The sequence below is a fragment of the Manis javanica genome, chromosome 15, assembly GCF_040802235.1.
Source record: "Manis javanica isolate MJ-LG chromosome 15, MJ_LKY, whole genome shotgun sequence".
NCBI lineage: Eukaryota > Metazoa > Chordata > Mammalia > Pholidota > Manidae > Manis > Manis javanica.
The window spans coordinates 4,162,407-4,175,147 of NC_133170.1; the positions used below are offsets into that span (position 1 = coordinate 4,162,407).

Here is a 12,741-nt window from a genome sequence, read left to right on the forward strand (position 1 = left end):
AAAGAACATATGGGATGTGAACAGTTCTCAGGAATGGGTTGTTTTAATTTGTCTGATTTCTCTCAGACTGTTCAAGTTCAGTTGGACAATATCCATCATATCATAGACAAATTTTCACAAATGCCTAGGGTGCCTAACTGGTTTTCTTGGCTTCACTGGAGATGGCTGGTAATTATAGATCTGCTTTGGTTATGTAACTGTATTCCTATTATGTTAATGTGTGTGCGCAATTTAGTTAGTAGTTTAAAACCTATACATGCTTAGGTTACTCTACAAGAAGATATGTCAAAGAAATAATCTTCCCATGTTTTCTTCCATCTGCTACCTCTATAGCTTTTCTTCTTCCTTCCTAATTACAACCCTTAAATAGAATTCGTGCCTCATATCAAATTTACCAAGTATCATAATTCCTCCAAGTGGTAAAGATACCTCAAGACAAATGCTGGGCATAGAAGCCACAGGGCATAAATCTGAAAAGAAGTAAAAAGCTAACCTTTTCAAACAATATGGCTTCTCTCTCACTTACCAACTTTACATCTCCCTGTATGGCCCCGGAAGGTGACTGGTTAGCCAGAGACGGGTAAGATTCCTCAAGGGAGGAACAACCTAAGACAGGCACAGTCGCAGGGGGTCCATCAGATGAGAAATTGGGGATCAACAGTGGTGAGGCTTAGAACCTCACCCCCACTGTTTTGAGAGAAATCTTCTGCATCCGTGGATGTTTTGTTGCCCTTGTCTAGCTTGGATTAACACAGTCTACAGGCACACACCTGATCATCTACATTTGCCCTCTTACAGCACTAAACTATGTTTTCTACCTTTATCTTGCATCTACCTACCACTTCAGCATTTTATTAAAAATAAAAATAATAATAATAATAAAGGGAGAAATGTGGGATCCACATATAAATCAAGTATAAAAATCAAATGAATATTCATATTTGACCTGATTGTTCATAGTTCATAATGCGTGATCAAAACCGAAAGTTTCTGTGATGACTGCCCTTGTACTGTTCACCATGTAAGAACTTACTCACTATGTAAGAATTTGTTCACCATGTAAGAACTTGTTCGTTATGCTTCAGAAGATTGGAGACTGACGAGAACTAGGCTTGAGATGGATTAATGATTGTGCATTGAGCATTGACTCCCCTATACAGAATTTTATTGTTGGTAACAACTATTTGATCAATAAATAGGAGAGATGCCCTCTCAAAAAAAAATAAAATAAAAAATAAAAAAATAAAAAATAAAAAATAAAAAAACAGCAGTGTCCCCCACATGCAAAAAAAAAAAAATCTTCTCTGTCTCTGTCTTCTTGCCCTGTCACATTTCTACTTTATTAGTACACCTCACAGTCTCACACTCGCTCACATAGAGGCCCAGCTGCTTTGGGGGCAGCTCTGAGAAACTCCTGTTGGCTGGTAGCGTCCGACTCTGAGTAGCTTTGCTTTGATGCTGTGTATGACAGGCCCAAGAATCTGTCCAGCCTCCTTAGTTCCCTGAATATCCACGGGGATCTCATGGTTAATATCAGGGGGTGACCGTCTCAGTTTCCCTTGACCTTCTTTGGCCGCAAGTGAGATCGGAGGGAGAGGATGCTGCGTACAGCTGAACTTACTGTCCTCACCCTGCCTCCATCGGGAGATTTAGAGCTTCCTCTATGGGGCTTGCTTTGGAGCCCCTCAGATTTGGAGTTTGCCCCAGACACCAAGTCGGCCGAGGAAGGATAGTCGGAATAGGACAAGGGGTAGGATGAGCCATTTTCTGATTTAAAAGTCTCTATGGATTCAAGGACCTTGGGGGGAAGTCCCCACACCATCCATGTATGAAACATTTTAATATGAGCTTCCAGTGCCTGTTTTACACTGGAATCAATGAAGGAAAGGTCCTGGAAGATATTCTGCTTGTAGTCCTCATCCACTGATGGTGGCAAAGGACTCTCTTTCACTTGGGTGTGGGATTTCTCAGGAAGTACTCTCTGCTTCATAGCATGCCATGAATTATGCACAGCCTCGGGGAGCTGACCCTCAAAGTTCTCACTCAAAGGTACTTTTGGGGTGTTCACAAGTTCTCTCCCACCTTCATTTTCCCCTGACCCCCTTGAGAGACTCACCATGTGACTGCTTAGTTCTTTCTCAGAGTCACATCTCAGGTCCTCATAGGAAGAGCCCTCTGGGTAACTCGATAGAAGATCCTTTCGGCCACTCTCTGGGCTCTGTCCCTGCCCTTTCCTCACATCCTTCTCTGGCTGAAGTATTTCTGAGGCCCCCTTTTGGAAGCTTTCAGGTTGGCTCAATCCAACATTTAGATTCTTGCTACTCTTATCATCAAGCACATATCTCTGGGAGATTCCGTGATTTCTCTTTGACCCGGATATCTTTGAAGAATCACTCGGTGACATCATCAGTGAGAGAGATTCTAGGCCCCTGGGGGGCAGGCCCCACCGGTGCTGAATGAGCCTCTCTTGAAGGTGCTGTTCTAGTTTTTTCTGGATCTCATCACTAAGAGGAAATGTTCCAGGAAGGACAGAGACCGAAGCATGGGTCTGGGAGGCCTTGCATTTGGGAAAGTCAGGAGCCAGAGGACAAAATTTCACCTGAAATTCATCTGCTTCTGCAACAAAATTTCTGCAAAATTTCACCTGTTTCTGCAACACATTCCATTCCAGGTCTTTAATTTCAGATGAGCTGAGAGAGTCTAAACCATTCTGGGGTCCATGGAAACACACCCCACAGATCCTAGTCTGGGCTGGAGGACCAGATGGTGGGATTCGGGGTGAGGATGGAGGATGGGCCTGGGACCGGCCATGAGAGTGAGCCAGGGGCTGAGCTTGCGGCGGAGTTTGATGCTGGGGCTGAGGGTGGATCTCAGGCAAGGACAGAGGTCGGAGGTGAGGAAGCACTGGGGATTCTTGGCCTGCAGAAGCATTTAAGATTGTATTGAAAATAGAGCCTGTGGAATAGTCACCCAAGCCATGGGCAGCAGATGACAAGGACTCGCTGTGTAGAGATGGGGGCCCCCAAAAGAGCTGGATACCTTCTTGCTGTAGTTGGCTCCCCAAGGTCTTAGGATATGGGGGCTGCTTGTGCACGTGCAGCCCCTCGGGTTTGTCTTTGCTGTTCCAGAAAGGAAAGGAGACTGATAAATCATGCTTGTCAGTAACTGATGGCAACATTTTCCCAGGGGAATTTAGTTGGTACTCCGGCCTAAGTTGTTTTGGAAAAGAATCCCCTTTCTTTTCCTTTTCCTTGCATAGCAGGAAGTCACTCCTCTTGCGGACTTGCCTCTCCAGAAGCGCCAGGGCATTGTGGCTGAGAAATGAGAGGTTGCCAGACTCTGTAGGGGTGGCTGCAGGGTCTCCCTTGAAAGAGTTCTCTGAAGAGTGGAGGGCGAGAAATTCTTGACTGAACTCCCATTGCGACAAGTCTTTGGCATGAGCTTGCCCCCAAGAACAGTCTGAAGTTGACAAGCTCGAATGGCAAATGCCTCTGGTTTTTGGGTCATAAGCGAACAACTCACCAGGGCTACCTGGAGATGAGCTCTCTGGAATAGGCACCAATGAGATGGAAATCGATTTAGATGGAGTCATGGTCAAATTGCAGTCAGGTGGTGGTGCAACAGATATGCTTGGTGGTAGGTGAGGACAGGGACATGAGTCAGTGGGATTCATTGTCTGGAACAAATCTGGTAAGGGGTCGATGTCTTGAGAAAGTGAGGAGATGGTATTCACAGACCAAGTAGCCTCTGGGTGGAAAACAGGGTCCACTGTCTGAGTGTCATATGGCGGGAGATGGGCGAAGGCAAGGGCTTGGGTTTGGGAACAATCCACAGGGAATTTGGAATCCGAGGAAGGAAACAGTTCTGGTGGCAGAGTGTGACACACAGGTGAAGGTGAGGAAAATTCCGCTAAGGGGGTTACTGGGTTCCGTGAGAGAATGCAGGGAGGTGGTGGGGAAGGCTCAGACAGAGAGGCTGCTGTTAGGTCTCTTGAGGGGGCTGCTGAGTCAGCAGGGGACACAGTGCATGATGACTCAGTCACAGGAGCCGTGGAAGCCAAAGGGGACACAGAGGGAGTAGCATCTTCCAGGACTTCCGGGCACAGCAGCCGATGGACCTCAACAGTTGTGCTATTACACACTTGGCAGAAGGGGTCTGGACATAACACTTGACGTAAGCAGGTAATATTGCAATTCTGGCCCAGGGGGCTGCAGGAGACAGGAAGTACAAAGCTGCAACCAGGACTGGCTTAGGAGGACAGGGGCCACCTGCAGCCTGCTGCCCCTTCACATCACCCCACAGCTATGACTTCACAAGAAGCCCAACAGCCCCCATGCCAAGCTTTCCATTCCCATACCCTTTCCTATGCCTACCTCCTCCCATGTGTATGACAGGCTACACTGAATCCCCAGAACTGCACAGAACATACTAAAGAGGGATTGGGAGGGAAAGGGAAAGACCTTTTTAGAAGAGCAATCAGCTGCTGTTTCTCTTCTTCTTCTGCTGGGTAATAACTGCAACCTGGGAAACCAGGACAGTGGATTATATGTAATGAAGGTAGAAGCATAGGTTTTGTATAGGAATTCCCTTTACAAGAGCCACTTGGAATATTAGACTCTGAAAGCCCCAAGATTCAATAGATGAGGTCAAATGGTCAATAATAATATTAACAAGGTTCACATGAGTATGTTGCCATATTTACAAAGTCCAGTCACATATGTTATGTGATGCTCACACCACCCACGTGAAGCACAGCAGTCAATCGTTTCTCATAGAAGAATCTGAGTAACCAGGAAGTCGAGAGTACTTTCCCGGATCGAGAGACGGAAAAATTCTGACTCTCCACATCTCACACAAGTTTACCGCCTATTGGGCAACACCCACTACCCAGGCCCCTCTCTGCTTTGTGCCCATGGAACGGCAGAGCAGGGCATCTGACAAGTGTGTCAGGCCCTGACGGACTTCCCATGAGCCTCTCTAAGTGACATGCTTTCTGAGAGTAGCTAGACTCTCTCTAGCAACTGACACCCTCAGAGACGGTGGACCTGGGACCTCATAGAAAGACAGGAGGGGTCACTCTTGGAGCGTTTGGGTGCAATAGGCAGACACGTACCCTTCAGCGTGCCACGTCGCCATCTCCGCTGCACTCTGCCTTGATGCTGAAAACAAAAGGAAAAGAATGAGGGGCTGGGACTCATTTTTCTGGCTCTTTTCTCTAGGAAACTCAGACATTCATTATCCAAGAATTATATGACTCTGTTTAAACCAATACAATTCTGCGTTCCTTTTGTCAGTTTTAAAACTTTAAAATGCTTTCAATTTATACTTCTTTGAAAAACTCAGAGAAGGATTTTGCCTCTGAGGTGCACACTTGATGTTCCCAGTCAGAAGGCCCCTGCTGGAGGCAGGCTTGGACTCTGAGGCTGGCGGTCCTGTCTGTGCCCCGCCCCCCAGAGGACCACGTGCCCTGGGGCAGAGCCTGGGCTTCGGCTGCTGCCAAAGGCTCTCAGCTCAGCGCTGCTCTGCACATCCCCCCACCAGGAAGGAAGGCTTGACCAGGAGATGCCGGACATGAGAAGGTAACTCAAGATCAAGTTCAGGGAACTCTGCTCTCCTGCAGGTCCCCAGCTCTCTAAATTGCCCAACCCAGGGCCACACAGTCACCGCTGGGGATTTTATCACAGTTCGTCAGTGAGCCTCAGACGGCAACAGTCCCAGAGGAGCCCCGCCCCCTGCCCGGTGTTTCCCTAGAAGGATGAAATCCTGTGCTCCGCTCAGTCTTCCCATCTTGGGTGTGTGTGTCTCTGACCCAACCGAACTCATTTAAAAATGTGGGACCAGAAGTGGAACTGACACTGTGAAGAGGCCCTATTGGGGGTCTTCCTGGGGGTCCTTACCCTGTTGCTGTATTGCACTTTCCCTCTGGTTGGTGCAGATAGCATCCCCACCAGGTAGTACAGGGACAGAAGGATGAACCCCAAACCACACAGGACAGTGACGCTGGGGTCAGTACTCAAGGTTTCTGAGCCAAAGCTCAGAATTAGCTGAATGGGGTTGTTCAGAAATGAAGGAAGGTTCCACTCTCTGAACTCCATCTTCCAAGCTACTTGACCTTAGTCCCAAGCCCGCATCACAGAGCAGTGTGGAGTCACAAAGGGTGTCTGTGCTGGGGAGGGGGCCGCGTGAGGAGGGTGTGCCCCCTGCCCTCCCACACCCACCGGCCCAGCAGATACCCCCTCCGCTCCTGGGGCCTCTCGGCCCCTCTTCCCCAGCCTCACCTCCCGTTTCCCAACTCCACCCTGTCACATCATATATTACCCTAATGCGGCTTTCTGCTTGTTTCGTCTGTAACTCAGATATTTCCTGAGCCCCCTTTGCTGTTGGGAACCTTGACTTGAGTCTCACCAATTCAACTGCCTTGAAAACCTGAGATACTGACTGGAATTTTGGCTTGTACCAAAGAACATTTATACCCACAATCTTGTATGCCCTCAAATCCATTTTTCATGTAGAATCTTTTTGCTTTATGAACCAAGATATTGGCCTTAAAGCTCTTTTACACTTACTTAGTTTTGTGAATGTTCAATAGCCAACTTAAGTTTTTTGTTTCAGTCAGGCACTGAACAAAATTTATAAACCCCTCCTCTAAAATCCCAAGACTTCCCTGCTTAGAACCAACGCTCTTATCCCCAGAAGCACATGAAAGATCTTGTATGCCATGTTGCTTCCAATTTAAATCGACAACCTTAAAAGCTGACATGACAGTTCATGCCAATTTCTCAATGTTTAAACATTCTGTTTAAAATACCTTCGAACAAGGACGAATAATTGCAGGATTTTTCAGAAAGTTTTGACATTCTCTTCCCTGAGAAGGTAAACCTGCTGAAAATCCAGTTATCCAATTTGTTGAAGGCACATAAAATATTAAATTTTTGATACCAGTGTAGTATGGATTCATTTGTCTGGTCAATCCATCAGGGAATTAAGATGGGTAAGAAGTCTGGTGGAAAGACGACTGACAGCAGGAAACCTGTCAGTGTTCATTCCCTGGAAGTCCACGGAGGGTGCTTGGCAAGAGGATTTCTCTCATCCACGTGCTCCTCTGTGGGCAAAGTCTCTGTGGCTGTGCAATAGCTTTCTCAGACCCGAGAGGGAGAAATGACTATTGCATTCGGTGGACCATCTACTGTGGAGAAACAGCCGATTTATTCTAGCCTAGGTATACGGTCTTACAATATCTGTACAGAACATAACACTTGGCTCGTTTTACATGTTCTCTGAAACTGAGATTTAAAACAATTCCTCTTGGAAACTTTCACAACATAGCCTCATTAAAAGTTCAAGGATTGCTTAGATGTGATGATATATCTAGGATCAGCTTTGCTTTTCAAGAAAGCATTGCAGAGCAAGTAAATGCGCAGTCAGCAGGTGTCATGAAGGCTGAAACTGGGTAATGCACCATTTCTTGTACTTTTCTTTCTCGGGGCCTTTATATTTATTCTAATGGACGTGTGATGCATTAGTTTGAAGTCCAAGAGATTTTGAAGGTTCTTCATTTATTGCAAACTGTTTTATCCTATGATAGTTCAGTAGACCTAGTGGTGTGAGAGGATGGCTGGGTTAGAAAACACCAATATGAAATCCATTCCTATCCCTGAGATACTAAGACAAAGCCCCCAACACCGAACAAGATGCACGTGAGTCTTCTCAGCCAAGAGAGACCATGGTACTTGCTCCCTGTCCCCAACACGTCAATTTTTACTTTTCAAAATGTTTCTAAATATTTGACTAATTACCAAGTTTTCAGGGCCAGGAAACTCCAGTTTTCAAAATACAATGCCTGGTAGAGATATCTTCTTTACTGCCTGCTTGAAATCTTAAACATCTTTTTTTATAGGTTAAGCAAGTGTATAAATACAAGTGTGAAAGGATATTTTTAATCAGCTGCTTCCTAGTATAGGTGACACCCTCCGCACATCACAGACACACTCGGACGCCTCCTCCCTGCGTAGATGACAGGTGTCAGCCCCCATCCTTGCCTTTCCATCCATGAGAGATTTGGGGGCATAGGGTTACTCTGGTAGAGAAAAGAAGTGTGAGCCATCAATTGGAGCATGGGATGAGGACTTTTTTCTCCCCTCAGGTGTTTGAGGCTGGTTTTCCGTCCATAGTTAAGAGTTAAGACCAAAGCCTCTAGCCCTACGTAACAGGAAGTTGCAAGATTCTAAGCACACGAGTGCTGCCTTGGGGCCCCAGGTAGAAAAGGGAGGCTCAGGTCTGCACTCAGACGCCCGCCGCCAGGCCGAGCTGGGACCCCTGCCCCGCTCGGGCACCAGGCTGCGGCCGCTGTGGCAGTGTGCCATCTGCAATCTTGGCACGGAGCCTGGAGACCTTGCGGTGGGCCGTGCTAGCCCACGGGAGCTCTCCTAAAGGGTTTTGGAGCACCAATAATGTAAAGCAGAGGTTGGCAAACTTTTTCTGCACGAGACCAGATGGCAAATATTTTGGCTTTTCATGCCACGTGCCACCTCTGCCGCGCTGTCACCCTCCTCTCCCCAAGCTCCTCCTCCTCTTTCTTGTTCTTTAAGTAAACCCTTTAAAATTAAAAACATTTTTTTTTTTTTAGATTTCAGGCTATACGAAAACAGCCCATGGCTAGATCTGGTCAAATGCTCTGCAGTTTCCTGACTCCTGTCCTAAAACGTAAGCAGACAGCAGACAGCTGACCTGGAAGGAGGGCACTACACTTGTCAAAATCCTCCAACTTTTGCTACAAGCAATGCCCAAATCCCATGACTTAACAAAATAATAAATTACGTCTGATCGCCATGAAGGTCCAGTGTGGAGCTTGGCTGGCGGGGAGCTGTTGTATGAACTGACCCTTAGCAAGGGCCTCCGAGTCCTCCTCTGAATGCTTTGCGTCTGGCCACCAGGAAGGGAAGAACCGGAGAGGGGCATCTTGAGGTTTTAGGGGCTAGGTTTTTAAGTGTTGTACGTGGTTGAACTCAAGTCTCATTTGCCACACCTGCAAAAGGCGCTGAAAATGTTACAGCGGCAGTGGGAAGCAGGGGCGAGAATAAATATTAGAAATTACTAGCAATTTCTTGGAAGCCGTGAAAGTAGACAGACAGCGTCTGTAGGCAGGCCCCTGGGAGACTTCCAGAGGGGATGAGCAGGGGATGTAGGAAAAGGCACAGAAAGGAGGGGAGGGAAGGTCAATCTCCACCTACTTAACAGCAACCTTAGGAGCTACCTCTGTTCATGCCACGTGCGAGGATGCAGGTATCATTACAGAATTCAAAATGTCACATAGATACCTGTATGATTCATAGTCAAATGAGATGTGTACTGAAGTTAAAAAGTTAGAAAGTAATTTCTCCAACTTGACAGTTTCCATCCACAATCGTTTCAATGCAGAAGAGGAGTTGGGGTCAAGTTGATAAAAAAAATTTCTAATATTTTTTCTTGATCAGGGCCTTAATGAAGGGCTATTTAAACAGATGACTTCCTTCGCGAATCACCCTCTCTAGGGGCCAGGGTATTTTCTTTATAAAACCTGTGTCATTACAGATGAATATTTTAATTTCCTCTCAACTTCTGGGTCAAGAAGAAACGACCTTTGTTTGACATTGTTTATTTTGTTGTAAATTGTACTTAAATAACTTCCATTAATATCACTGTAGAATGTTCAGCAACTATAGCAGAAATTTACACTTATAAAACTGTAGTTAAAGCAGAAAATTCTATGTAAGCATTTGCTAGCATAGCAGCCCATAAATCAACACAATTATCCAGAATGCGACTAGTACCAGGATCTTTTGAAGAAAAAAACGACTGTATCATGCAACATTTTCACTGTGTTAGTATGTATATTCCCCAAGATAGAAGATCCTGCTTTTAATTTTCAAGAGCTTAGGATATCTTTGTAGGCTAATAAAACTCAATGGCTTCAAAAAATTCTTTAGAATTAGTCCTTATTTTTTATAAGCCATTCTAACCATTTCAATTACAAATCTACCAAGTCAATCACCATAACTGGTCTGGCATGTATTTCACAACCTCCTCCTGAGGAAAAAAAAAAAGGGGGCATTTCTAATGAAATTGTTTAGGCACAACTATATACTTGCCTGATGAACTTTAATAAGTCTGAGATCTGTTCTAGAAAACTAGTCACCCACTGACCACTTAAATGTCACTGTCAGTCAGAAGTCTAATGACCTCTAATCAAAAAGTCTTTTCTTGATTATCTAACAACTCCTTTTTCTATAAATGTCACTTGCAAGAATAAACCTTTGAACTGGATTGCTTGGGTCTTTTGCCTTGAATGGCCTTGAAAAGAAATTTTGACAAATCCACATAATTAAATTGTCAGCATAAGATTTTTTTAAGTGACAAGGATTTTTTTGAGGTGACATTGGTACTATAGCTTAGTGCATTGTTTTTATTTCTACTCAACTTTTATATTACAGCTACAGAAAAAAAAAGTATACCACTTATGACATTTCTTCTGTCTTGTTATTATTGTTTTTTTTTAGATTTTTGGGTCTCTGACTTTGGCCTGCTTCCTAAAATGACTGCAAGTCATAGTTTACATGATAGCGTTTTCTTTTTCCTTCTCAATAGTATTTAAAATAAGGTTGCTCCTTAAGTCAAGGCTAATAAAGGCATGGCGGCCTCAGATCATGTAATGGTTTCTCAAAAACAGCCTCTCACCCTCCCAAAATACTGGCTTCCAGAAAATACTGCAACTGAATGTGCAGTGCACTCTCGTTATTCTACAAGGATTTCTTTTTTGGGGTAACAGGAGACTTAGTACAACCAGGAAATTCCTCAGGCTTCAGGATATTGTCCCATTTTCCCTCCCAGAACACACATCTGTTGGTTAGAAACAGCATTATGAGAAATGCTGAAACAGTGAGTGAGGTATTCAGTAAGTCCATGGATAGTGTCTGTTCCAGGGAAAACTTAATCACTGTGACCTGGCTCAAAGTAATCCACCTGCCGCCAGATGTTTTCCATTCCCTCTGGGATGTGCCAGCCTATTATGTGCAGCATTGACCTCTGTTTTGGCAAGGGAGCCATTGAACAGCCCTGTTAGCCAGGTTAGCCTTGGGGAGAGGGAAGCCTGTACATAACCCCACCCTTGCTACCACAGCCCCTTTACGGTGGAGGCCCTGAGTTAGCGAGGGGCTGGCAAGGGAGAGGGGCCGATGAACACACATGAATAAAATCCGTGTGATTTTTATTTTTTAAGTTCTCATATTTGTGAATTTATTAGACCGGTTGCTTCACAACACATTACACATGTCATAATCAGAATAACACCAGGTTACCAATCTGAGGTTAACTGGTGCAGTTTGCTGAGCATGTTTTGAAAAGGAGGGGAAAGGCCCAGCCCCTGAGAGAGGGGTTCCATCACAGCTTAACACAGGAGAGCCTGCTTCTCAGGCATTTGAATCAGGCCTCCTCAAACAGGGAAAAGTCTCTCTCCTATCCAAAGACCTGCTTCAGTAGGAATATTTTAGTAAATATAAATGACACTGTTTAGAGTGTAGCTCTCAAGATTATTTCCCAAGTTGTCACACCTCTTTCTTGGGCTTCAAAGGTTGGAAAGTTTGTCTTTTCATTTTAAATCTTAACCATGTGCACTTTTCAGCCTCAGTATCCTTACTCTGAAATGAAGAGTTTACTTCACAATTTCTTTTTTGACATGGAACATGGTACTTTAAGCCAAACACATTCACACTAAGCACACACCGCGAGCCCTATCGCAAACGGTTGTTTGTTCCGTCTCCGCAAACTATAAAGCAGTTCAGGGAGGTGTGGTCCAGGCCGTGCTTCTCAGAGGCACTGATAAATGCTGCACAATGTGTTGACACATAAGAGCTTAGCTGCAAGGTGCTGACTCTGCTGCCCTGTAATCAAATCGCAAGTAAGACGTTACCAGGATTTCTCTATGATTGGTAAAAACCTGTATGCTAATTCTATGACATCAGGATCCAAATTTCTTTCATTGAAATATAACTAATTGTCAAGACGTTAAAAGCCAACTTTTTTTTTTTTTTTAGCATTTGGTAAATTGAAAGGAAATGAAGTCACGCTACGCATTGAAGGAATTATAGCCAATAGGAAACAGACGCAAGATGTCAGAAAAGCTAACCTATATGTGCATCACAGTCGCCACAACCCGGAAAGACCCCTCACAGAGGCCTGCTATCCACTTCCCAGAACCACTCATTTCTCCTTTTTTCCTTCTTTGTTTCTGTTTTTGCTGCATATCATTAGCAATCAATTCTTTATCTTTTTCAGGCTGTCAATGTTCAATAATATAATGCATGCATCTAGAATAAATGCCTCCCCCAAAAAACCACTGCTTAAAAAGTGATTTTTCTCATATTCTGAAACTTTATCACTTAGTGACTTTCCAGATGCCACCATCACTGTATAAAGATGCATTCATGACATCTCTTCCATGGGTTTTGTGAATAGCACAAAAATTATATTTTCTATTTCAAACTTTCCAGGAATTCCTTTTTCTTAATGATAACTTTATTGATACATAATTAATATAACAAAAAATTCACCCTTTTAAGTATAAAATTCATGATTTTCAGTATACTCCTGTGTCTATTGAGGGAACCACTTTATCCACCAAGCTTTTCCTTTGGCAGGACGCTTCATCCCAGACCAAAAGCGATAGATTCAGGGACAACTTTGCCACTATGAGCCATGTGTTACCAG

The 12,741-nt window shown here is 44.6% G+C and overlaps 1 protein-coding gene and 1 long non-coding RNA gene across 2 annotated transcripts; one reads left to right on the top strand and one right to left on the bottom strand.

Annotated features, from left to right (window-relative positions):
• Window positions 1-704: 704 nt before the first annotated feature.
• On the bottom strand, window positions 705-5,136 carry LOC108385604 (spermatogenesis-associated protein 31D1-like). Its single transcript, XM_037007537.2, has 2 exons — window positions 5,114-5,136; window positions 705-4,208 (listed from the first exon to the last, which is right to left on the bottom strand). Exons 1-2 carry the CDS (start codon window positions 5,134-5,136, stop codon window positions 1,550-1,552), a joined length of 2,682 nt encoding a protein of 893 aa, XP_036863432.2. The 3' UTR covers window positions 705-1,549.
• Window positions 5,137-5,473: 337 nt separating this feature from the next.
• Window positions 5,474-12,354, top strand: LOC140846482 (uncharacterized). Its single transcript, XR_012125606.1, has 3 exons — window positions 5,474-5,579; window positions 8,627-8,703; window positions 12,069-12,354. It is a non-coding gene; the product is annotated as an uncharacterized lncRNA (long non-coding RNA).
• Window positions 12,355-12,741: the final 387 nt, after the last annotated feature.